Source organism: Triplophysa rosa, linkage group LG8 (assembly GCF_024868665.1).
Source record: "Triplophysa rosa linkage group LG8, Trosa_1v2, whole genome shotgun sequence".
Lineage (NCBI taxonomy): Eukaryota > Metazoa > Chordata > Actinopteri > Cypriniformes > Nemacheilidae > Triplophysa > Triplophysa rosa.
Window position 1 is genome coordinate 20,211,522 of NC_079897.1, and position 26,458 is coordinate 20,237,979.

The window sequence follows — 26,458 nt, forward strand, 5'->3', positions numbered from 1 at the left end:
GAGGTGATTCTGGGGATGTTTTTGGTGAGGTCTTGTGAGCCAGATATGTGGTGTTTGCAAATAACCAGTGCAGTCTGTAACTGTTCATGTTTCCACTCTTGTGAAAGGGGTAAGGTTTAAAAGGTCTTTGATGAATTGTTGATGGCAAAGTGCTATATTATTGGACTAGGAAGAGCTGCAGGAAATTTGCTGACTTGCCAACATCTCTTTTATTGTGGTGTTTAAGAATAATAGTATCAATCTTCCTTCTTACTCCCTGTTTATAGTATATTATCTAGTTTGTTTTTGCTGTGTTGTTTTAAAAAATGCACTTCGTAAGCACATTGTTCCATCCCAGTGATATTACTGGTTTATGGCAAAGGAACAGTCCCTTGAAGGGGCACCAGCTTTGCTGGCAGAACATTGTGTTATTTTCAGGGTTCCTGCTGATCTATAAATAGGCTTGTTGGTAAGGAGCTGTTCAACAGCAGTGTCATCTGCACACATAGGGTTGTATACCAGTAAGTACAAAAACAACCAATGTTCAAATGTTCCAAATCCAGAAGGCCTTCATTAGTTGGTTCAGGTATGACTAATTAGAACTAAAAATAAACCAACCAAAATCAGCATTATCAGGGTGTTTCTGTACATTTGTTGCTCATGATTTTGAGAATGCATTTGAATCTACAGAGTAATGTAATACAATGTTATTTTGCACAATTACATAATTGCTATTGTCAACATCTGTGGCTCTGTGATGTACTGTTGAACAGACATTTTGTTTTTCCAAAAACGTTCTTGCAAGAGATGCTAGCAGAATAATTAGCAACCTAAACTGTAATGGAGATGCTCCATTTCTCTGTCCCACACCCTACGGCAGGGATCTCCAACTGCAGCTCCAACCCTGCCCCAACACACCTGTCTGTAAATATCAAGCAACCCTGAACATGTTTATTAGCTGCTTCAGCCGTGTTTGTTTGGGGTTGGAGCTGAAATCTCAAGGTGGGCAATTTATGGATGCACCGATACCAGTATCGGTATCTGGCCCGATACCAAGATCATGTACTCGGAACGCGTACTCATAAAGAAAGACAGACAAAGACCGATACCTCACATGACATACCTGACAGAACTGACTGAAATTTGTGCTTTGACAATTTGTGACAAGCACATAAAATTATGTATTTTTTTCGTAATAAAGAAGCTATTCTATTTTTATTTGTTTCGTTGTGTTCTGCTTGGAAAATTGCCACCTTACAAAAAAAATACAGGTATAGACATAGGTGTCGGCAAGTACCAGAAAAAGATGTCGGTACTCGTACTCGGTCTTTAAAAAATGTTATTGGAGAATCCCTAGATGGCATCTCCCCAGGAGAAGGGTTGGAGATCCCTGCCCTAGGGAATTGGTTCTGGTGTTCCAGTACAGCAAGTTTTAGGTCCGATGTTGAAACAATCCTTATTTTTTTAGAATATTAAGCCATGTTAGGTTGGATTGAAATCAGTTGACTGGCCAATGAAAATCTTTAGAATCGTTGAAGAATATAGCCCTTGCCAATGAGCCAATTGCTGGGAGATGTTTCAGAGATGAGGTGGTAAGCTTCTGTTCCTTTGAAGAAACAGATACTAGGAGGTATTAAGTATTACCACTGGAGGGTTGGGTATCTCAGTCAAAGAGCAGTTGGTATTGGTCTCTGGTTGTGGTCTGGTTGTGCTCTGGAACAGACAAAAAAATGGATAAAGGAAAAACGCATAGGCTACCATTTTGAACTTGGACTGTATATAAAAAACATTTAGTAATGAGCTATTTAATTAGGAGCTTTTCTATACAGAATGCTTATGTGGGTATAGATGACTTGGAATATTGCACACAAGCTGTATGTTCTTCCTTGATATGCTTTTATAATTTTGGAGTACGATAGCCTCAGTTTACATTTTATTATACAAGAGATTTTGTACAGTTGCAGAAGTGACCCTCTTGGAATCACCTTGATGTCTGCTCTGATTTATTATATAATCTGTTATGGTCTTTATATTGCAATTATTGGGTATCTAATTTACCTAACAACTTAAAAACAGTTGTGCTGTTCAAACTTATATTGAAGATATTCAGTAATAGAAAATTCTGATTACTTAACAAGCTGTTCTTACCAACAAACATTGGTTTAGTGTGAATTATACCTTGAACCCAACAGCTATTAGTGAGCTTTGTTCGGTTGGATGCATTGTCTACGAACTGAGAAAATTCAATGCTTTAGCTTGCCTTTTGAATGTCAAAAGAAGAATGGTGTTTTGTAAATGAACCATTCTACAAAAAGGAAATCATGGTTGTCTAACATCAAGACATTGACCCAAAGTGCAGGAGTTAATCAGGCTAGAAAGGATTATTTGTTTTTGGAATTGCCAAATCCGAATCGGGACCTAAATCCAATAAAGATCTTATGGTATAACCTAAAATATTCTGTGCGATCAAACAACTAAGAAAAAATATGGATAGCCTGACAGGACTGTAGGGAGAAATGGTCAAATTCACTCTTAATGTTTTACATAAGTCATAAGGTGCTACAAGAAATGTTGCTTCAGGTTATTCCTGCTACATAAGGATTTTAATTTTACTAATTTCAAGGGCTCAGTTTGTTGCAGCCTGCACTATGGATTAGGGATGTTCATATTGACCGTTTAACCATTAACCGATAGTACAAATTTTGACCGATTAATACTATCAGTTAAACGGTTTAAAGGGTAGGTTTATTTTTTTAAGTTAAATAATATTAATAATATTTTTTAATAATAATAATTTAATAATACGTTTCTAAATAAGTTTTAGATCATACATGTTTTTAGTTTTCTGTATGGTGAAAGAAAAATACGCTATACATGTTAACTCACGGAGCGTGCAGATGCCCTCCAATACGTTTTCGATACAGATTAAAATCCAATCACGCAAACCACTTGAGGAAACTGGACAAGTGTAATTCATCTGAATGTTGAGGTCACATTTGTCAGGGCTTTACTCCTTCAAACGGAGTCTGTCACTGGCAGCCTTGCTCAAGCTCAAGTTCGTTGTTTTAAATGTAGACGTGCAACAGTCGCGCTGTGACATTCTCGGTCTCATTTTGAAGTCTGCATCCTCTGGGTGTCGCAATCGAAGGCGTATGTGGCGGACAAATGCGAAATGAGATGCAGGCACGCCCTTTTTTATTCCAATTTAATATTAAACTCTTATCAGTTAACAGTTAATGTTCGGATAATGAGTGTCGGTTCTCGGTTAGGGAAATTAACCGAAATGAGCATCCGTACTATGGATGATTGTTCAATGGTCTCATAAAGAATTGGAAAAGTATTGTTTGCTATTTGTTTTGTCGGTTTGTGTTTGTCTACAAATATAAGTTTAAACATTTTTTTTTTTAAATGACCTTTGTTCTCCAGAAGCAAGTAAACTATCAATAGCACTAATATTGTTAAAAGTAACTGTGTTTGAAATGGATTTTCCTCTTTATGCAGGTCTTGGGGAAATCAGCTATAATGTTCTCTCTGATATGTAGTGCGGTAAGTATTTTACTTTTTGTTGTATTTAAAAATGATCATATGCTTTTGTGGTAATTCAATGAAAAATGTGTCTTTCAGAGTGAGAACTAATCCTTGGACCTCTTAAAGAACACCAAGGATGGAATGCACTCTATCAAACTCCGATTCCATATAACCTAGCCTGAACTTCTAGAGGAACTATGGAAAATAACGAAATTGAAATGGAATCTGAGAGCTTTGCTCATGATATTGAAGAGCTAATTGAGAAGGAGAACCTTGCAGACATGATGGACTTGCAAGACATTGACGAATCTGACATAAATGATTTGAACACAGAGTCAGATTCACTGCAGGACACATGCTTTGAATCATCCTGGCAAGGAGTTATAAATTCAGCTGACATTAAACAAGACAAGACATGGGATAAGAGAGAATGTAATGGTAGCATGACACCATGTCACTTGCTTAACCCAGGAGAAGGTAGCATGACACCATGTCACTTGCTTAACCCAGGAGAAGGTAGCATTACACCATGTCACCTGCTTAACGCAGGAGAAGTTGAGGCTATGTTGGAAGCACATTCTGACAATGCAGTATTAAAACCCGCTTTGACAAATAACAGTCATTATTCTGATATAAGCAGCTGCTCTGAAACGGAAGCAACTATTGATTGTAATTTAATTTCTTCAGTCAAAGTTAACATGGATGGAGACCAGCCTGGTCAGTCATCAGAGGATGGAGAACAACATTCATGTAACATGCCTTTTTCCAATGCTGATGTCTGCAGTGCTGCTGATGAAGTAAATATCAATGAAACAAATCAACAGCAAGACACTGTTGAAAGTACAACTCCAATGGCCATTGGTGAGAGCAAAGAAAATGAAAACACTGAGGGAAGTGAATGGAGAGATGGATCACTTTCTACAAATGTGGAGGATCCGTTTTCAGAAGTTAAAGCTGTGGGGGATTTAAATGGTGTGGAAGGCCAAACAAATGATGTTCTTGTATCTGGATGTTCTGTGGATCAACCCATGATGAATTGCGAAGATCTTGGTAGCTCTCAAGAAGGTTCCACTGGTACCTTGAATATCACAAATAGTGATACCTCATCTATTTCAACTGGGGATGAGAATAAATGCTCAACCACAGATTCAAAAGATTGCTTCCACTTCGACCAAAAGAAAGTTGATCTTGAAAACACATCCTTGAAACCTGAGATACTTGAGATATCTACCAATAGAGAAGATTCAATAGATGGCTGCCAGTTGGAAGAAGAAAAAACACAGCCTGAAAACACCTCCTCAAAACCAGAATTTGGACAGACATTTGAACAAGTGGTTGAGCGGAGCAGTTTTGGATTCCTTGAATCTTGTTTTGGTTTGAAAGGTTTAGAGCAGAACATTGAGGAATGCCTGGAACATACACAAGTAGACCAATCTGATGAAACTGGTATTTTGCCTGTTGAGAATTTGACCCAGATCCCTCAAGACAGTCTGCTTTATCACACTGAACCACCAGTTCTTCTAAAATCTGTCTTCGAATCTAACAGTGAAATGATGGTTGTAGAAGCCGACACACCAAAAGATCCACCCGTACTCAGTCCTTACCAGACATCCAAGACCTCTTTCAAGACACAAAAGAGAAAACTGCAGCCTGTTGTTCTCCTTAAAACAACTGAACAGAGGGCTTGTGACGGACAGAATTATCATTGTTTTGCATGCCAAGAGTCCACACAAACATTAGATGAGCTGATTGAGCACTGCCATAATGTACATTCTTTGGACAAGGTTCAATATTGTACCACTTGTGAGTGTTATTTTTCTGGTGACACTATAGCAGGGCACTTCTGTGAAAAATTCAAACCAATGGATCATTCAAACTCCTCACCTGTTTACCCCAAAGGGCTCACAGAGGACAAGAAGAGATTTGTATGTAGATACTGTGGGAAACCATTTTTTCGACAGCTGTATTACGAGGAACATGAGCAGAGGCACAGACTTGTCACACAGCATAAATGTGAGTGTTGTGGATTATACTTTCCTAGTTTTCAAAAATGTCAAAGCCACAAAAGGAAGAAGAACTGTCTACCTTTGATTCTGGATCCTTCTTTACAGACGGAAGACCACTCAGAATCAGCTGTCAAAACAGCAGACTTGACCTTTGACACAGGTGGCTCCAATATAGAACTCTGTGATTGTTATGTGAAACTTGTAGATGTATCCAAGCAACAAGAGTCACCAAGTAAAATTGATTGTCACATTTGTGGGAAAAGTTTTAGACTCCGAGCACAATTGAAATCACATCTTATGTCGCATTCAGAAGTAAAGCCCTTCAAGTGTGAGAACTGTGAAAAAGATTTCAAGTATTCCTGGAATCTTACCAAGCATAAAAGAGAGGCATGCCCTCAAAGTATTGTCCCATCAAAAAAATCATCAGATACTGATCGCAATCTTCCAGCCAAGTTCAAATGCCCCATCTGTTCTCATATGTTCAAGTACTTCTACAATCGAGCTCGCCATTTACGTGAACATTGTCTCAAGGAATACATGCGTAAAGGCAAAGGAAAAATTGGTGAGAAGTATTGGTGCCCTTTGTGTAAGGAAAAGTTTACTATGTCCGGTAACCGCAATAGACACATAAAGAACACCTGCATTAAGCTTAAACTGTATACAGCCAAAGGGAAAATTAAAGAAAAACTTGAGAAGGAGATCACAACCAATGATAAGGACAAAGACTTGCTGTCGACTCAACCCATTCAAAATTTGGCACGTTACAAATGCCCTTTTTGTCCAGCTACATATAGCAGCAAGTCTGGTTACTACACCCATCTCGCAAAGCATAAATTGCTTGCAAACAACAAAAAGGCGATCAAATACAATAATAAAGCTGTTGATTTGAAAAGTTCAAGCACAGAATCTGCTGACAACAACGAAAACGCTCCTATCACTTGTCGCTTTTGTGGGAGAGTCTTCACATCACTTCTCATATTGAATAAGCACTTGCAAATTCATAAAGGAAACAGACCTTTTCGCTGTTTAGACTGTGGTAAAAATTTTGCAAGGCATGCACACTTGATTGCTCACAAAAATGTACATAAGCGGAAAATACAGTGCTCAGTCTGTCAGGAAGTTCTGCCATCTATTGGAGATTGGTTAAAACACAGACAGTCCCATCCAGAAAAAGGCACCCTTAAGTGTCCTGAATGCCCAATGCAGTTCAAGTTTCCTGTGTTTCTTCTGCGACATGTGGTTGTGCACGAGAGAAAACGCAAACCCCTGAAGGCCAAACCTAAAACTGAACATTTGGAAAAAATGTATAAAGAGGAGTTCAAATGTGCTGTCTGCCAAAAATCCTTTGCTGATTCAAAGGCACTTAGCAAGCATTGTTTAACCCACAAGCCTGAACGTTGTGCGTCCAAATGTCAGTTCTGCAAACGTCATTTTTCAAATCGAACTGGGCTGGTTCGCCACATCCGCCTTCACACTGGTGAAAAGCCTTTTCCATGTGGAAAATGCGGAAAGCACTTCCATAGACAAGAAGCTGCCAAAGTGCATCAGGATAAGTGTACAGGGGTGCCACAATTGCCTGTTTTGCAGAAGTCAAAAGCTAAGCAAGGACAGGATGAAGACACTGCAGACACTGCATCAGACAAGGCCAACAAACCCTATAATTGCTCATACTGCCCACAGTCATTTCGATTTCCCAACAATTTGAAAGGCCATGAAAGAGCCCACTTAGCAAAAACAGTTTTCCCTTGTCCGATGTGTGGGAAGTATTACAGAAAAAGAAAACTTAAAGATCACACAAGTTTCTGCCAAGGCAAAGAGTTTCCTGCTTGCCGAAAATGTGGGAGAACCTTTATCAGGCAAAACTATAGAAATGGCCATGAAAAACACTGCCGGGGTAACTTGCTGAAAGAAACCAAAATAAAAGTCAAAATTAAGCAGCAGTGTCCACAATGCTTTAAATTCTTTAGGTATAGAAGTTACCTCCTGAGACATCTTTCTGTTCATTCAAGGGAAAAACCATTTGCATGCATGCATTGTGGAGAGAAATACAAAAGTCAGCAGCGCTGCCTGCAGCATGAGGCTTTTTGTGATGCCGTGACCAAGGAACAAACACTGGAAAATTCAAGTGGATCAGGAAACACCAAGTTAATATTTGCTGAAGTAAAAAGCAAGAAAGAGGTCAAGGTGGTCCCAGGAGAAAACGGTGACGAATTAAAGTGCAAATTTTGCACGAAATCATTTTCAAGGCCAAGATATCTACGGCGCCACATCCTCACCCATACAGAGGTAAAGCCATATCGGTGTAAGACCTGTGAAGGTTGTTTCTCACGCTATGATCATTTGAAACTTCACCAGAATCGCTGCAAAGGAAAGCATCGACTTGAGGTGCGAGTTGTAAAGATGAGTGTAGACAGGATGGATACAAACTGCCAAAAGGAAATTCAGCAGGAAAATGAGTTGCAGTGCAAAATTTGCTCAAAGCAGTTGTCCACCTCAAGCGACTTGAAGCGCCATATGTCCATGCGACATATAACCGACAAACCTTTTCCCTGCAAGCGATGCGGCCAAACCTACAGTTCCAAAAAGTCTTTAGCAAGACATAATCTCATGGTCAAATGCAAGAGGGTTTCGAAGGAGAGTGTGCAGCCGCCCAAGAACAATGTCCAAGACCAACCATGTAGAGAAACATCAAAACTTCTGCAACGTATACAGGTGCACTACATGAATAAATTCAAATACCAATGCAAGTATTGTCCCCGCCGCTTTAAGCAGCTCGGACAACTGACCGTGCATACACGTCTTCATACAGGGGAGAAACCCTATGGCTGTGCCAGCTGTGGGGAGCATTTTATCAGAACGGACTACTTGAAACGACACTTGGTTAAATGCAGTGCAAAAGCAGACAGCCAAATAAAAGTTCTTTGTGACAAGTGTGGTGACCTGTTTACACAGGAAGCATTGCTTATACACCAAAAGACATGTGTTGTTAGCTCAAAATCATCTGGTTCCTCTGAAAAGGCCAAAAAGCACAGCCCAGCCAAGATAAAAGGTTTCTCTTGTGCTAACTGTAGCGACCGTTTTTTGTTGTTCTCGCAGCTTCAACAACATTTCTTAACAAAGCACAGATCTGATCAAGAGCAACAGCCGCTGGAATTACGTCCCATGCAAATGGTCCTCCAGCATGAATCAGGTGATGGACATGGACAGAGCCAACCAAGTAGCAGTCAGCTACCTGCCAAAGAGCAACTTGAGAATTCAATCAAGGTCCTCGACAAACCTCTTAAATGCTTGCATTGCCACATGCGGTTTTCCAACAAAGCTGGACTGGGTATGCACATGCGCATTCATACCGGAGTCTACCCTCTTTCTTGCAAAAAATGTAACGTTGGTTTTTGGAGCAAGAAGACAATGGAGAAGCACAGAAAAAGATGTCCTGGTCACAAAATTGTCATCAAACAAAATGAGAATACTACGGAAAGTGCATGGGAATTAGACTCCACTTCAGCTGACACAGTTTTAGTCTTTAATAAGGGTTCTAATACAACAGGAACTGGAGTGCTGCAGACTAAGTTCTCATGTAAAGATCAAGAAAATGGTTCAGAAAAAAGCGACATGGCTCTTCACAAGTATCAGTGTTCTGAGTGCGATCAGAGTTTTACAGATGGACTTAGACTCATCAGTCATTTGGAGGAACATGGTCGTGAGGATCAAGAGCGTCGATCAGGTGATGTGCACCGTTGCCATATTTGCAGTAAAGTGTTCGGCCAAGCAGGTGTTTTGCAGAGGCATCTGAAAACCCAACATGAGAATAAAAAGACACACAGCTGTCCAACATGTTCAAAGAATTTTCGATGCCCCGCTGATTTGGACCTCCATAAAGTCTTTCATGACCCCAGTCGTCCCTTTGTCTGTAACATATGTTCATTGAGGTTTTGGACTACTAGAGCCATGACCATTCACCAAAAACTTGTTCATTCAGTCAAAGAACCACATAATTCAAAAGAATCTAACATTAAAGCACAAACTGAATTGTATAAGTGTGAGCCATGTGACAAAGTCTATACAGTAAAAAAGTCATACGTGAAGCACTGCAAAACGAAACATAAAGAGGATTCCGTCAAAACAATTCCTGATAATGAATCATCTGGTAATCAAGAGTCAGATAAGGAAGAATCCAACCAGAATTTTGAGGATGGTGACAGCGAAAACGACTCTGATTCAGCGCCATACTTTCCTTGCCATGTTTGCGGTAAAACATTCTTAACATCAGAGAAACTTGAGGATCACCAACGATGCCATCTTGGTGAAAAACCTTTTGAGTGCGAGGAATGCGGTAAATGCTTTTTTCAGTTGGTAAACCTGCAACAGCATCGGCGAAGCCACAAATCGGAGTTTCAGTGTCAGATGTGTGGCAAAGGGTTCGTCTCCCTCTTTGCCCTGCGTAAACACAAGCAGTCTCACGTCAGAAATACACCTCACCGATGCACAAAGTGTCACCTGAGCTTCACTCGATCAACGGAACTAGCCGAGCACATGGTCACGCACCGTGATGAAAATTTTCCATGTGATCTCTGTGACAAAACATTTTCCTGCAAAACAAGTCGGGCCGAACATCGCAAGATGCACACGGAGCAAGAGGAGGACCTTCCTCCTTTGATTCCACCCGGTGAGCTTCAAACAATGCAGATGACTTCAGCTGTGTCTAGTAGAAACCTTTCCAGTAATGTTGAGCAGTACAAGTATCGCTGTGGAATTTGTCAAGTGAGATTTCCAGACCCAGAGCAGCTCTCTGAACATGGATGCAGTCCAGCAAAAGACAGACCATACTCGTGTCCAGAATGTAACAAGCATTTCTTACATGGTTCTCATCTAAAAAAGCATCAGCTTAGTCATCAGTTGTCGGCCCGACGTTCATATCAGTGTAAGCGTTGCAGCATGAGTTTCAGTCACCACCATCACTATCTTACTCATATACGAAGCCATGGGGATAAGGAGTCATCTGAAGGCACAAACCTTCCGGGCAGTGAAAAGGTGATTCAAGCTGGATTTGCAAAGCTTGACAGAATTTACCAATGCCCCATATGTCCTGAGAGTTTCTACCAAGCTATGGATTTAGCAAATCACCTCTCGGTTCATTCACATCTGTGCACTGTCTGTAATACGACGTTTCCCTCAAAAGAAGACCTTGAGGAGCATGAAACATGTCATTTGACTGCTGCTACCCAGTATGAATGCACTGAATGCGGCGACAGTTTTCTTGGTAGCGATGCTTTCCGCAAACACCAGTGTCGCAATCGCAAATTACCGTTTTCAAACAAGTCATCGATCTCCTCCTCCCTCAAAAAGCAACGTTCTGAGAGACGATTCGAAACTGTTGATGATGAAGAGGAGGAGGTTGACGTTGGGGAAGACTTCATTAAGTGCAACATTTGTCAAAAACGGTTCTCCTCCAATAATTTAGCAGAGCACCAGAAAACTGAACATCCTGAACGTCCTTTCAAATGCCTGGTTTGTGGGAAAGGCTTCACGAAGAAACGGTACCTCACGCAGCACCAACAAATTCACAGTGAACGGCCTTACCAGTGTAATGCCTGCCCAGAATCCTTTAAAACGGAAACCGCTTTACTATGTCATCGCAAAATGCATGACACAAACCGACAACACCAGTGCTCGATATGCAACAAATCCTACTTTACAGCTAATGAACTTAACAAACATCAACGGAAACATGGACATCACACTTTGAATAAAGACAGTGAGGAGTACCGGTGTGATATGTGCTGTAAATCCTTTAGCATGTTTTCTCAACTGACGAAGCACCAGGAAACCCACGTAGGGCAAGTTGTCTATGAATGCACAGAGTGTGACAAAGCCTTTGCTTTTCTGAGTCTTTTGGAGGAACATCAGAGGACTCATGCTGTTGCTACAGAATCTCTACAGCCCCAACCTTCAACCCATTTTCCCTTTCAAAGCCCAGTAAATGAATAAAGGGCAGGTTATTGATGACTTAATGTCCTGCAGTGCAGGTTATTCAAAATCATTCAATTTTCTGAACGATATTTATGGCAGACATACTGTATTTCATTGTTCTTTTATTTAGGCCTTACAGCTTTTATCCACTATTGGTGTTTTACCCTAGTTCTGAATCAGTCTGTTAATGTTTCTACAGTTTCTACTGTTTTAGTTCTGTGAACTGCTCACTTTTTTCTGTTTGTACAGTACTCAGACTGAGTTGTATATTGAATTTATGCAATCTACATGATGTATGATACTCTAAGTATATTTGCATGAATAAGATACTATAAGAGTTCAAAGATGCACCACAATAAGATTATAAATAAAACCTTGCATAATTTTTCATTGTTAAAATAGTTTTGGGCTTTGTTACATTTACCTGATGTGTGTTTTTAAACATCCTTGAAAAACCTTTGAAATTTTAATTGCCTCTTAATGTAAAGTATTTTCTGATATGAATACCGGTTTGAGTTCCAACTGTAATGTTAAAGAATTCAGATTTTACTTTTTAATGAGAATGTCTTTCGTAGCTTTCCTCCAGAACACTTTTCACAAGGACCTTTATAAAGGATGCAGAATATTGCATTGTTTGCTTTTGAGTTTAAAAGAACAGTAGTGCTTATATATGGCAATGAAAAGCTTATGTTAATTTTCCTTTTGTATTATATAGCAATGTTTCAATGTTCACATTTGTTTAACAAGCAAATAAATTCTTGGACTTTGATGTTGTTAGAGCAATTCCTTATATTTTGTTATGATTAAGATTAACATTCCATGAACCATATTTTGTACCCACTTACAGTGGGCTTCAGTAAGGGAGTGTAACAAACAAAATAAATTAATTGACTTTGCATGAGAAAGTGTTACATTACAGGAATGAGTCTTATATGCTTTGATTTAGGTTTTTTACTGCGTCGTGCATGTCATGCTTCTAGTCATTTAAACATGAACCATTGTGATGGCAATATTTTATCATAATAGAGAACGGTCAAAAAACTTTCTCATGCTAATCAATTTCTATAAAAAGAAATGTATATTATAGGAGAAAAAGAAATGTAATACATTTGAAAGAGAGCTATATATACACATTTTTTCTGCATGGTATTTCCCCAATTTTCAGTAAAACTATATTATAGTTATAGTAATAAGTTTAAAACATCCAATCAGCTTATACAGGATACAGAAAAAATGACAAAAAAAAAATGCTTAATGATCCTTATTGCAACCTTTTAAACTTGCAAGGTGGAAAGGTTGTTTTAAGTTTGCAAAATCACAGTATAAATCCAATTATTAACTTGAAAATGTATTTTCTGTAAGATGTCCTCACTAATACTAACTTCACATAGTATTATTTTATATATTTTTATAAAAAAGTACACACACATATATATATATATATATATACAAAACATTTATTCTTGTGACTATGGCCCATAATTCAGACAAATCATAAAACTTAACTATTCATATCTTATAAGAAGAAAAATGATGTTATAGGAAGCACTCACTAGTGAAATGTGTTTTTTGGCTGGAAAACCGACTGACTCTCAAAGTCTATTCTTTACTAATAGCAAAATACATTTAAGATACCACTACACCCTAAATGTGGTCTCAAAGTCTATTCTTTACTAATAGCAAAATACATTTAAGATACCACTACACCCTAAATGTGGTTTCAATAGCTGGGCTTTTAAAAATGAGCAACTGGTTAAAACGTTTCATAATTTGATGAATATACTGAATATTTCTGGAGGGAAAACAATAGGTCCCTCACACCAGTTGGTGGCGTTAGTTGAATTATACCTTTATTACAGTTGAGAATGGGAGGGAATGAGCGAGTGATGAGACATACTGCCCTCTATCGTGCACTGTGAAAATGACAACTATACGGAACGTAGCATAAAGATGGTGTTTTTCCATATCTGGATAAATCCTTTCTGCAGTAAATTCATTCTGGTTTGCGAAATGAATTAATTCAAGGTGAGTGCTTGGCAATGATGTTTTATAGCGATGATTTGGATTCGTTTTTGTTAGTACAAACAGTCGTTAGGTGCAGTATGTTTATATGTAAAGGTAATGCAATTGTATTGAGCTCTGCAGGACACGAGTGACATGTGCCGCATGCTCCTTATGTTCCTGTAGATGTGTTTACAAAGCATCTCAAAGATACTTTCCCCCCTCGCGTTCATGTTGCACGTTAATTAACGTGTATACATGTCTAGTCTGAAAAGCACGGTAAATGGCAAGCATTCGTTGCAATGCTTGACGTTTGCTTGATGTTGTGACCTTATAACGCTGTGTTGCTAATGATTCAAGTTTTCTCGATTCAAGATGACGGGTTTGCGTAACGTTCTTGCACTGAATTTTAGTTGTTGTTAGGAAGCATTGTTTAAGGACATGATTAAGAAAGCGGTACCGCGGGAAGTGCTCGGGCCTAACGTTACCTAAATCAAGGCATGTCTGTTCTTCACAATCATCCTACGTGGTTACTTTTACACTTAAAACGTATGAATTTGTTAACGAGTAGCATAAAAACGTAAGCACGTTGTTCATAGTTGCACTATGAATCATTTAAATACGCGAGAGATGCGTTGTTTTTGGACGTTTGTATTTAACATTTGCCCTAGTTATCGTTTTCTAAAAAATACGTGTTTAAAATACCGCGTGACCGTGTATTTATTAGGTATGTATAAATGTTTCTTAAAAAATAAATGCATGACATGTTGAATGGATACATTTAAAGGGACAGTTCACCCAAAAATGAACAATCTGTCAACATTTACTCACCCTGAAGTTGTTCAAAACTCGTATAAATTTCTTTGTTCTGTTGAACACAAAGAAAGATATTCAAAGGAGTGTTAGCAGTTTTCAGTTCTGCTACATTACTCGCTACCATAGTAGAAAAAAAATCTCATATTTGTTGTTCCGTTTAACACAAAATGAGATGTTTTGAAGAATTTAGGAAAGCAAACAATTTTGGGGCACCTTTTACTACCATTTTAATTGATCTAACTATGGTAGTCAATGATGTCCCAGAACTGAACATTACTGACATTCTTCCAAATGTCTTCATTTGTGTTCAGCAGAACAAAGTAATTTATACAGCTTTGGAACAACTTGTTGGTGAGTGAATGATGACATAATTGTAATTTTTGGGCGAACTTAAACGCTTAAAGACATGTTGTTGGGAAATGCGCAGAAATGTAGAAAAATGAGCAGAAAAGCACTTGACGTCATGCTCCTTTTTTCCTATTGTCCAATCGAATGAAAGGAGAGGCGGTCCTTCCGATGTGGTGACGGAACTTTACAGTTGCTTGAAACGTCCAGAGACTGCAATGATGATGGAGAAACTTGTGTTGGCTGAGGGGTCTATCAGACAGAATGCGTCTTTTGAATTGTTTCAGTTGGCAGGGAGCGCCTTGCATTTTTGCCGCCTGCTGTGCATTGCGTTTTTGGTGGAGCTTGAAAATAACTAAACTCTGACCAGAAATGCGCTTGACGTCATGCGACTTTTTTCCTATTGTTCAATCGAATGAAAGGAGAGGCGGACCTTCCGATGTGGTGACAGAACTTTACAGTTGCTTGAATCGTCCGGAAACTGCAATGATGAAGTAGAAACTTGTGTTGGCTGACGCGGGTTAACCGAGCAACGTCAGAGCAAGCGCCCTCTGCTTGTACCTTTTTGAAGTTTTTGATAATATGACAGTTAACAGCAACTAGAGCGCTCACGCTATAATCCTTGACTGACAGGACCGCTGTTTCAGTGGTTACCTAGCAACATAAAAAACGCTGCGCGCTGCTCTTTTCAAAGAGTCAACCAAAAGAGCAGTGCGGCGTGCCTTGCGTTTTCGAACATGAAAAGCGTGTTCTATGTGATCGCCCCCTCAAACATGTTACCTTTAGATGTTTCTATTGTATCTGTTCTGCGGTACGTCTGTCCGCTAAGGATCTGGAGATCTGGAAAACATCTGCTGTGTACAAATCTGATAAACGTCTTAGAAAAGACAGTTTTACATGCATCCTAAATCATAAACATCTTACAAAGATCTTCTAGTTATCTCAGTGACGTATTGCAGATGAGCAAACAATCAACAATATAGATGTATGTATGCTTTGCTTTCAGGGATTTAACTCACAATATGCATTTCCTAACGTAAGAAAAGACACAGAACGCACACTTTTTTCAATAAAAATATTTCAGTCTGTTTACACTTCTCATATGTAAATTAATTTGACAGATTTACATTTATGCATTTGGCAGATGATTTTATCCGACGCGACTTGCATTGCATTGTACTATACATTTGTTTCTGACTATGTGCAATCCCCTGGAATCGAACCCATCACCTTGGCGTTGCTAGCGACACGCTCTAACCACTGAGCCACAGTAAAGCTAACATTAACATTAATAATGTTCCAGTAATTCCAGAAAATACTATTAGGCTAAATGTTTTATTAGTCATGCCTGATTTTAGTATGGCTTGTTGTGTGCTGTGCCACTAATAAAGTCAATTTGATTTTTTCTTATAGGAAGTACACAATAATAGAGAAATGCTTGGACTTCAAGAAACAAGATCTCCTGGGACTCCTACCTCCAAAACGTACAGCTGTGTTGCATGCTCAGCTACTTTTCAGAGTTTGGCATCACTGTTGGTACACCAGGCCTCTCATGCTGATGAAATCTCTTGCCAGCCAGAGTCAACGCTACCAACTTGTGTCACCTGTGGAACCTTATTTTCAAGTGCGGATCTCCTCGAGAAACACAATTGCTTGGCGCTGCCCACCCCAGCTGCTCAAAAGATGCATGTGTGTGACTGTGGTGAGGAGTTTGATGCTTTATCTGCTCTTGAAGAACACAAAATGTTACACAAGCCTAATGAACAGGTCAGCTTAAGTTTGGATATTAATCCTCATCACTTGGAAATGGAGCTAGACAACAAAACAGACTCCAGCCACCCGGTCTCTGACCAGGCTTCTCCTAATCGTTCACCATGCCATTCTAATGAAGAACCCATTGTAAAAAGTGCATCTTCTGCTTCTGAAGCTGACATCAAGGCAATGGCTTCTACTACAGACACATCTACGGTGGAAGAAAATGTAAAAAGCGCATCTGCTTCTGAAGCAGACATCGAGATGGCATCCACTACAGAGATTTCAATTCCAACGAAAGAAAATGTAAAAAGCTCCTCTTCTGCTTCTGAAGCAGACATCGAGATGGCATCCACTACAGAGATTTCAATTCCAACGAAAGAAAATGTAAAAAGCTCATCTTCTGCTTCTGAAGCAGACATCGAAATGGCATCCACTACAGAGATTTCAATTCCAATGAAAGAAAATGTAAAAAGCTCATCATCTGCTTCTGAAGCTGACATCGAGATGGCATCCGCTTCAGACACATCAGTTCCAATGCAAGAAAATGTAAAAAGCTCATCTTCTGCTTCTGAAGCTGAAATCAAGGACATGGCATCCACTACAGACATATCAATTACTGCAGAAAAAGATATTGTAAATGAGCAAGATGATGTCTTAGAGCCACATGAGTCTCTCCTACCCCACCATGTGACTGAAGAGAAGGAGCCCGTCCTTGAGAATAACAGCGATACATTAGAACCCTCTAGCACATCAAACCATCCTGAGCATGCCAGTGAAGAATCTGCAAGGTCACACAAAGAATCAACTGGTTGTGATAAAAAATCAATCCTAAAGATTCTGGCATCTGCCTATATGAGTCATAGACAGCCAGGCCATATAAATCCAATACCAACCAAGAGGAACCAGCCCCCCAGAAAAGTTGCGCCAAGGGCACCAATGCAGTTTGCACCTGCCATAACAATGCCAAAGTCTGAGCCACAGAAAAAAGAGTCCAATACAAAATGTCCTGAAAAGGTGCTTTCCTTCCCAAGCGCTGTTCTAAATGTGAAAACTGGTAAGAAGAAGAAGAAAAAGCGGAAGATTATATCGGTGATACAAACTCTCTACCCTGTGGTGATGCTTGAGACTCGCCAAAAGCTTTTTGGGAAGGATAAAGTTGAAGGCAGACACAAGTGTGGAATCTGTCGTAGGGTTTTCCAGAACACAGACAACTTGATAATGCATCATGCACAGCATAAGAAAGAAAGAGTTAAATTTTGTTTCCGTTGCCAACAATTTGTGATCTGTGCTGCCGAGAATCACATGTGCTTCAGCACATTTGCTGGAAACAGTCAACGTCCTCCTGTTGTGGAAAACAAGTCTCCAACATTGCCTAGCCCTAGCCCTACAACAGCACAGAAACAAAGACGGTTTCAGTGTTCTATATGTAAGCGTGCTTACATCTGGAAGCGCAACCTCAAAAGACATACCTTAAAAGGTAAATGTACGCCTATTCTGACAAGCTCTGCAACTGCAGGCAACCAGGACAATGGCAACCCCCCTTCAAACTCCAGCGAACCCCCTTCAAGCTCCAGCAAACCTGCTCCAAACTCCAGCAATTTCCCTCCAAACTCCAACAAACTCCACTCAAAAAATGATTCCAGTAGAGAGGTGCAAGACTCAAAAGTAAATGAAATTTCAAAACATGTCAATGTTGGAGTTGGCACAGAGACTATAAAAACTGAGGAGCAGAACACAGAATTTTCTATAGAGGGGAAAAATCAGACCGTGTTGAAGATACCGCCTCCATCTCACAAGCCAGTCAATCAGTTACCTTCACCATCCTTTGTGTCTAACTCCAAACCAACTGAGTCAACAAAAACTGAGCAAAATGTTGAGTTACCAGCCAACGTGGTTGAAACCGAAGCAGAGGACCAAGATCAATTTGAAGAAAAGCAGTGGACTATGCCATTGGACGATGCTGAAATTGATGTATTAATAGATGGAGATCAAGAGGACATGGATAATGAGGACAATTTTGCAGACGTGGCCAAAAAAGACTCAAATGAAGATGAGGATGTTGTCATTGTGGAATCTCCTGATGACTTGGAAATGGACTCACTATTACCTAGCAATGGCTTTAATGTGCATGTGAGTGATGAAGGTATAAAACGGTTTGTTTGCGCCGGATGCCAGAGATCCTACTCCCGGCGGTTCACTCTGATGCAGCACTTGAGCATTTGCGGGGCGAGGAAGTTAAAACAGCAAAAACGTTTCGAAAAAACATCATCCGGTGTCCCCGGACCGCTTAAAAAGTTTCCATGTCCTCAGTGTGGCAAGTTCTTCAGCCGCAAAGACAACATGAATATGCACAGAAAACGATGCAGTGGAACAATCCCCAATCCTCCAATCGTTCCCAGCATCGTGGAGAACAAAACTCAACCAGCTCAGGAAAACTTATTTGTGTTGTCACCGTCTACAGAAACCCCATCAGTCAGACCGGAGAGCAGTCGAAGTAGCAGCAGCAACTGGGGAATTATGTCGCTGCCACCAGTGCTCCCAAGAAGAGTGACTTGCGAATGTGGAGCCTCTTTCACGTGTCCTAGACTTCTCTTTGAACATCTGCAACTTCATGCACAGGAGTCCTACATTTGTCCACACTGTGGGGAGAACTTGCAGTCCTGGATGGATTTTGAAGCACATCAACAAGTCCACAGGCAATCTCAAAACCAAGCGGTTGAGCAGAGAGGGCCACAGATGCACCCTCGTCCATTTCCCCAGATGACACAATTACATGTTCCAACTCGGCAGCAACCTCGGCCATTTTCCCAAGTGCTACAATCACATATTCCATCAGGGCCGCAACAACCTCCAGGGTTTCAGACATCAGAGATGAACCTAAAAGCACAGCCATCTGCACTCCTGCCGCCACAGAATTTCAACCACAGTCCATATCCAGAAACGGTGACATGCTATAGATGCAAAAAGACTTTCTCAGGTCGCCGTTCCTTGTTAAGACACCTACGGTTGAGTTGCAGGGGTGATGCTGCAGGTCAGAAGAAACCCTCGGTGCAGATTCAAAGTAACGCCAGCAAACCCACGTTCAAACCTCTTCGTTGCCCAGTGTGTGTGCGTTGGTTCAGTTGTCTTGACGGGCTGAAGAGACACCTGGTCTCACACAGCAGGCAACCCACTTTGTCATGTGAGCAGTGCGGCCAGAACTGTCCGAGCTATCAGGCACTTGAGGAACATAAAAGAAATGTTCATAAAGTAAACTCTGGAATTGTGTCAGCGAATGTAAAACAAGAACAAGTGTGCAAAGAAGGTGCACAAAGCGCACAAAAAAATGCACCCACTGATTTTCAATGTCACATCTGTCTGCGCTATTATCCAAAGCTTCAGTCGTTGAAGGACCATGTGAGAAAAGTTCATCGTCCCAAACAGCCAAAACCAATCAATCTGACCGTTGTAGACCCCTTCCGTTCTGGCCAGTTTCAGTGTCAGATCTGTATGCGTGCTTATCCTGACATCAAATCCTTGAAAAATCATAGAAGGAGAGTGCATCGTATTTTAGGTGGCGTGTTTCAGTCGGCAAAGGGAACTGAGCAAAATCGTACACCTGATCACTTTCAGTGTCAGATTTGTGGAAGCAGCTATCCAGATATAAGCGCCCTTCAAAACCACAAAAGGATGGTCCATCGTGTCTTTGGAGGTCTTGAGTTAGGGAACCACTCGGCAAAGCCAACCCAATCAGTGCAAGTGTCAAATTTGCAGCTATCTTGATTTAAGGACAGAAAAAATGTTTGTGTAATTCAGTCTTGCTTGTAGATACGTACAGCTAGTGCAGATTTTTAAGTGTTTATGCATCAGGTGATGAAAGTGGAGGTGGGTTTACTGGCTTCACTTTATTGCTGTAAACTATTTTGGATGCAATTACTTTAATTACATTTGTACATTGTTTCAACATACAGGGACAACTCCTGTGGGCACATTATTAAAAATCAGAAGAGTAGTAAAAAGAATTAGGAATTTGAAATTGTTTGAACAACGATGTTTCATATCTGTTCAGTAGTGTTATAGTTTAATGAGTTGTTGTTATTACATTACATGCTTCTTTTTGTTGTATTTTAGGTGGCTTTGCTTATTATTTGAAGTACTCCAAACAGAGATATTTGCTCAATACACTGTAAAATAGCACTGTAGATAACCTTTTATAGAGAGTCATTCTGTGTTGTCAGTGATCTGTAAATAATACGTTTTTGATGTATTCAAACATGTTGTATGTTGCTTCAATAAACGACAATGACAACATTTTTAGTAAGTTATTTGTCATTATTCAACATCTTTTAAACATTATCTTTCTAAAAATGTATATGAATATTTTGTGTGAGTGTGAGTAGGTGCTGACGTTACATTTGTATCTAATGGTGGTATTTTTTGGTTAAGTCTTTAATTTGTTATTAAATGCAAGTTTCTTAAACTGGATTTCAAAGTAAAACAGTAAATTCAGCATTAAGCAAGATCAATAACAAGTGTGCTATTTTCTTAAGTTTTAATAAGTTTTGCTTATTTGTTAATGTTATTTTGAAAGTTCTGTCAAAGATCACACACTTTAAAACAGTTGTTAAAACAACACATTTTGTGTTTAGTTAAGGGCTATACAAAATGTGTTATTTCTGGGACCACATTTATTGTTACTTTTAACACAACCTGTGTTTTCCCTTTAACTTATTTCACAACACAAAATATGTTAAAATAACATAAGGTGATGTTAACACAAACAAAGTGTAAATAAGTAACGCATCCTATTTAAGAGTGTGGTTTATTTGCATTTGACATCTTTACAAAATAGTTTTAGAATTTATATTTCCATTTAAACATGAATAAAACAAAATGCTTTTGTCAGTGATATTTGTACAATAAAATCAACCCTTTAAATGCAGTAAAACGGAAATTATATAAATTCATTAATATAATAAAAAAAATTATCGTTTATTTTGTGCAAAGTGCTGTTTTATTGTTCTGTACGACTACTGTTAGCGTCGATAAGCGGCTTTTATTAAAACGGAAACGGAAGCTCGTTCGTGTATTTGCGTTTCGGAACGTTATTGGTCCTGGAAAGAAAGAGCATAAAGGTTGGTGTGTGCGCGTTGTTGCATAGCATGTTCACAATGTACTTTCAACAAGAGGCAAAAGACCACTTAGTATCACAGAGCTAACAAAGATTAATATTCTACGTGGATGTTTTAAAGACTGATATTACTATTGGGCTTTTGACGTGATGCTTTGTCAAGTAATGCGTCGGGTAAGGCGTTGAGTTAACCCAGCCACATTTATGTGTAGTTATAGTTAAATTCAACGAGTGAGCAAAGCCAGTTTATCTTCATAAATCAAACGCGAAAAGAAAACGTTGCACATGCAGCATCGGTTTTAGAGGGAGATCCAGAGCTGACTGTAATGTAACATGCATGCGTTCATTCCTGTTATGCAGTGCAACATTTAATAGTCGCGTGGCGCAATGTGATGAAAAGGCAATATACAAAATTGACTGTATAGTGTCAATATGTCTAATGTAGTCTTTGCTGGCTATACGAACAACGCAACCATTGTTGTATTCACGATTTAATGACTTATGTCGGTCGGTCCTCCTAATAATGGTATATTTGCTGCAGTAAATGAACATTATCGAATGGGAAATCGCTTGTATTGCAGCTGTGCGTAATGCACCATATCTTGAAGAACCGTTTTAATGTATGCAGCTCGCTAGAAAACGACTTTCTGGCGCAATTTTCATGGTCACCTAGTGATGGTGCCCATACCAATTAACGGTAACTCAATGAGAAAACTAAAGTCCTGGAAATATATGCCAAATTTCAGTGTGGCAATAAAGAGAGATTTGACTGTTTTCTTTATCACCTGTAGTTAAAGAGAAAATGAAAATTCTGTCATCATTTACTCACCCTCAGATTGTTCCAAACGTTTCTTTATCCTGCTGAACACAAAGGAAGATATTTGTAAGAATGTCAGTAACCAAGCAGATCTCATCCCCCTTTGACTCCCATATTATTTATTTTCCCTAATATGGCAGTAAATGGGGGATGAGATCTGTTCTGGCTACTTTTTATTTGTTTCACTCATACAGACAAATCCACATAAGGGTGAAAATATAAAGGATGTTTACTAAAATCTCATGCAGTTTAACTCGCTAGATCTGAGGAATCCATGTATCGCCTTGAAATGAGAAGGTTCTATCTACATTATGTGATGTTTTTTTCCTTTACATTGTGTACATTTTGGACCTTTTGTAGTTTTATTTACAAAGTCAAATGAAATGCAAAAACTTTGAAGCTTAATCTCTCAAATCACTCAGAATGCAGATAAAACCTTATAATTTTGTTTTGTGGAAGTGGAAATTACATTTTTAAACAATAAATGCTCTGTTTTAATAAAACATTGCAAATGTATTTAGTTATTTATTGACAAGCTAGTACATGCAGTTATTGGTTTAATTCCTTGGTGCAATTATTTTGTTAAAAGTACTTTGGGTGCTGCTGATGTAACCTGTCTTGACTGTTTTAACACTTCTATCATTTTTCTGTGTTGCTTATAGTGTTTAACCTTTTTGTTTAGTTTCAGCTTGAGTGGGGGAAAAAATCAGACACCTGCAGACGATTCCTACATCATGCTTGAAGGAGATGCTAAGAGCCAAGAAACTAACTCAGAAGAGGCAGAAAGCAATGACCATGTTTTATTGAAGAGAGAAATGGGAAATTTAATTTCCAAAGGTCTGCCTTTAAGATCCCAGGACAGGGAAGTAGAGAAACCTTCACCTGCAGCCATTGATTCTCTACCTGAGTGCTTACCCTCCAAAGAAGAGAGAGAAAAAGTCTCCTGTGAAACAGATGGAAATAAATCTCCAGAACAGTTAAACACTGCCAAGGAAGGTGACATGGATATAAAAAAATATCCCAGTGAACCAAAAGGTGATTCCAGCGCCACAGATAATGAGGCAACGTTAAGAAAACCAGAAAAAGAGTCTGAAAATAACCAAGACCGGCCTTCAACACTCCATACGTCTATGGAAGATCAGAAGACCACTTTAGAAAAGGAAGTTGACTTAGCTAGTGATATATCCTGTCCTAATGCATCTGCTGATAGCCAATGCAAAGAAGATTCTGACCAAAAAATCCATGAAGATACTGCAGATGATAAAGTTTCTGACATTGCAAATCAAGGGGCCTCACATGTTACACCCTTAAATGCCCATGCAGACCATTCCATGGAAGAAACAACCTCAAAGAATGTATCCCCTATCTCACAAGGGACTACTTCAGAGCAGGACAACCAGAAATCTTTGAGTGAAGGAAGTGCAGATGATAGCACCATGGAAATCAACCAACACAAATCTGCATGTACTAACCATTCTCGGGGACGGCCGCGTAAACAAAAACAGGTTATCAAGTGTGAGGACTGTGGCCGCCAGTTCGCTCATTCCTCAGCATATATCATTCACCGGCGCGTCCACACGGGTGAAAAGCCCTTCGTGTGCCAGGACTGTGACAAAGCTTTCGCTCAACTCTCCAACCTTCGGTCTCACGCTAGAGTCCATAAAAATAAAAGACGGAAACACAGACAACAAAGCAGAGCCGCTACAGAGAACGCGACCCAAGCGAGTGTGACTGACAAAGAGGAAAAAGACTGCAGTAATCAAATCGTTTCTTTTAAAAGGAGGAGAGGGAGAGGAAAAGCGAGACGAAAAGTCAGAGGGAAAGCCCACGCTTGTCCAATATGCAACAAGGTCTTTTCCTTCAAATCTGTCCTTAAAATACACCTTCGAATTCACAGTGGAGAAAAACCGTATTCGTGCAATGTGTGCGGCAAATCCTTTACCCAGGCGTGTACTGCCCGCGTCCATGAGAAAGTGCATTGGCACATCAAGCCGTACCTTTGTTCAAAATGCAATAAGGGATTTTCTCAGATAGGACCACTAAAAGTACACACCTGTGAGGGTAAAAAACAACAACACACAACCGTTAAAGAAATGGAGTTGGCTGGTGTTGTATCCTACAGGTGTCACTTTTGCAAAAATAGCTTTGGCACAAGAGATGAGTATGAATTACATTTGCAAGGACATACGGATACCCAGCGTTACAGGTGTGACCGTTGCGGTCAGAGGTTCAATCTTCAGTCTGAGCTGAACACACACGGCAAGCATTGTGTTGACATGCGGCTCACAAAAACAAAGGCTTCCAGGTCCAATTCATCTCTAAGGTTACAACCCAAAACCCCTCAGTTGCCAAAAACAACACGAAGTGCAAGTCCAAAGCTGTTTCTTTCAGTAAAATCTCCCACCACTACCCGGAAAGATATTTCCCTGCCAAAAACAAAGGCTTCCAGGTCCAATTCATCTCAAAGGTTACAACCCAAAAACCCTCAGACACCAAAAACAACACGAAGTGCAAGTCCAAAACTGTTTCTTTCAGTAAAATCTCCCACCACTACCTGGAAAGATATTTCCCTACCAAAAAAGGTTAAAAGATACTCTTCATTACTGGCTTGCCCTCCTAAGGTCATGGTTTCATCTGATCGTGACCTGCAGAATAACCTCTATCCCAGTCAGCCAATCAAATTTAGCTATTTTGTATCGCAGTTCAACAGCATCGGCCACAAAGGAGACCCAAGAAAGTACTTCTGTCCGCAGTGTGGACGAATGTTTGGGCACGTAGGAAGGCTGAGAGCCCACATGCTTACCCATGCACGGGGTCAAAGCTTCACTTGTGCTGACTGTAACAGGACTTTTAAAACCTGGAATAAATTTTGGATTCATCAGCGGCTTCATAGACAGAAAAGAGGGCGTTTCTTTTGTCCCAAGTGCGGTCAGGGATTTCGATTTGTGGGCTTGTACAAGGAGCATTTGCAAAAACACCCCGAGCTTAATGCGCACGCCTGTCCGTTCTGTCCTCGCACTTTCCCGACTGCACAACGTCTGAGAAATCACCAGCAGGAGTGGCATCGGTCGAGTATGCCTTACATTTGTGATATTTGTGGAAAAGGTTTTGCAAGTGCGGACATGCTTAAGCGACACAACGTTGTTCACTATACAAACAGCCAAATGGAGACGCATTTCAATGTGGATATGCAGCCCAGTGTGCGTCCCTACGAATGTGCTACATGCAGTGCCAGTTTTGAGAACCTGGACTCTCTTTTCCAACATCAGTTCAGCCACACCTCTGATAATAAAGAAGCAAGGCAAGGCAAGAGTCTGTGGAAGCAGCGAGATGCAAAAGATGATCATTCTTACATGCAGTCAAATCTATCTCTCTACAGCCGTCACAACCGTGACTATTCGTCCGGCCAATATGCTGATCAGACAGCAGACGTACGTGCAGGAATATCACAAAATTCATCGCACCTTGGTTTCCAGCTACAGCGAAGAATAAACGCAGATACTCGGAGTCGCACTACAACATTACCTCGTTTGCCATCAAATGCCCATTCCATTCCTGATTATCCGGCTGATGACATGGAAATGGATGAAATGCCAGTACATGCTAATGACAAATCTTTATCAGTTCAAAAATTAAATGGTTCAAGGCAACCACCATCTGGAATAAAGACAGAGACAACCGTTGACTTAGTTTGCACAGAATGCAGTGCTTGTTTTACTGACATTCTGGCATTGCATAGTCATTATTTGGAACATGCCAGAGGAGATATATTGGTATAGTGTTAATAAATAGTTGTATATTGTTCATTTTTTGTTAATTGTAGGTTTTGTATATGGAAGTCCCATATTTCATCATTTGAAAAATGTGGTAGTCATGTGATGTAAACATTGCTGATGTTCTTTATAAACAAACCATCTTTAAGATAGATCTTAAAACATTTGGACTAGGCTTTGTTTTGTAATTGACTTATCTGAAGATGTTGCTATTAAGAAATTAAAGTCTTGACTGATGTTCAAAATTGATCAAAATTCCATTATTTTTTAATATTCCAGAAACTTCTCTGTAAGTTTCTGTCAAATGCAACAAAAGCAATGAGTTTTGAACACATCCTGTCATTTAGCTTTTTTATGC

General features: G+C 39.7%; 3 protein-coding genes across 9 annotated transcripts in view; all 3 read left to right on the plus strand.

The window, feature by feature from the left end:
- znf1035 (zinc finger protein 1035) overlaps positions 1-12,250 on the plus strand; it is a 90,676-nt gene extending 78,426 nt beyond the window's left edge. For 4 of the 5 annotated variants that reach the window (XM_057339931.1, XM_057339933.1, XM_057339932.1 and 1 more), the window contains 2 exons: positions 3,481-3,525; positions 3,604-12,250. In XM_057339931.1, coding sequence (XP_057195914.1) covers positions 3,705-11,501 — 7,797 coding nt within the window. In that variant the 5' untranslated portion in view covers positions 3,481-3,525; positions 3,604-3,704 and the 3' untranslated portion in view covers positions 11,502-12,250. The remainder of the gene's footprint in view (positions 1-3,480; positions 3,526-3,603) is intronic. The other variant, XM_057339935.1, reaches the window with a different exon arrangement.
- A 1,130-nt stretch (positions 12,251-13,380) lies between these two features.
- Positions 13,381-20,683, plus strand: im:7147486 (uncharacterized). The gene is made up of 2 exons (XM_057339937.1): positions 13,381-13,508; positions 16,059-20,683. Exon 2 carries the CDS (start codon positions 16,080-16,082, stop codon positions 20,160-20,162), a length of 4,083 nt encoding a protein of 1,360 aa, XP_057195920.1. The 5' UTR covers positions 13,381-13,508; positions 16,059-16,079; the 3' UTR covers positions 20,163-20,683.
- An 809-nt stretch (positions 20,684-21,492) lies between these two features.
- Positions 21,493-26,345, plus strand: si:dkeyp-84f3.9 (zinc finger protein 41). 3 transcript variants are annotated; one of them, XM_057339390.1, is made up of 2 exons: positions 21,493-21,514; positions 23,010-26,345. In XM_057339390.1, exon 2 carries the CDS (start codon positions 23,062-23,064, stop codon positions 26,104-26,106), a length of 3,045 nt encoding a protein of 1,014 aa, XP_057195373.1. In that variant the 5' UTR covers positions 21,493-21,514; positions 23,010-23,061; the 3' UTR covers positions 26,107-26,345. The 3 variants fall into 3 exon arrangements, with proteins under 3 accessions (XP_057195373.1, XP_057195372.1, XP_057195374.1); XM_057339389.1 differs by lacking the exon at positions 21,493-21,514 and adding an exon at positions 21,527-21,684 and having other exon boundaries at positions 23,010-26,344; XM_057339391.1 differs by lacking the exon at positions 21,493-21,514 and adding an exon at positions 21,700-22,207.
- Positions 26,346-26,458: the final 113 nt, after the last annotated feature.

Coding starts and splice junctions, on each gene's coding strand:
- si:dkeyp-84f3.9 (XM_057339390.1), top strand. CDS start 23,062: ATGCTTGAAGGAGATGCTAAGAGCCAAGAAACTAACTCAGAAGAGGCA.
- im:7147486 (XM_057339937.1), top strand. CDS start 16,080: ATGCTTGGACTTCAAGAAACAAGATCTCCTGGGACTCCTACCTCCAAA.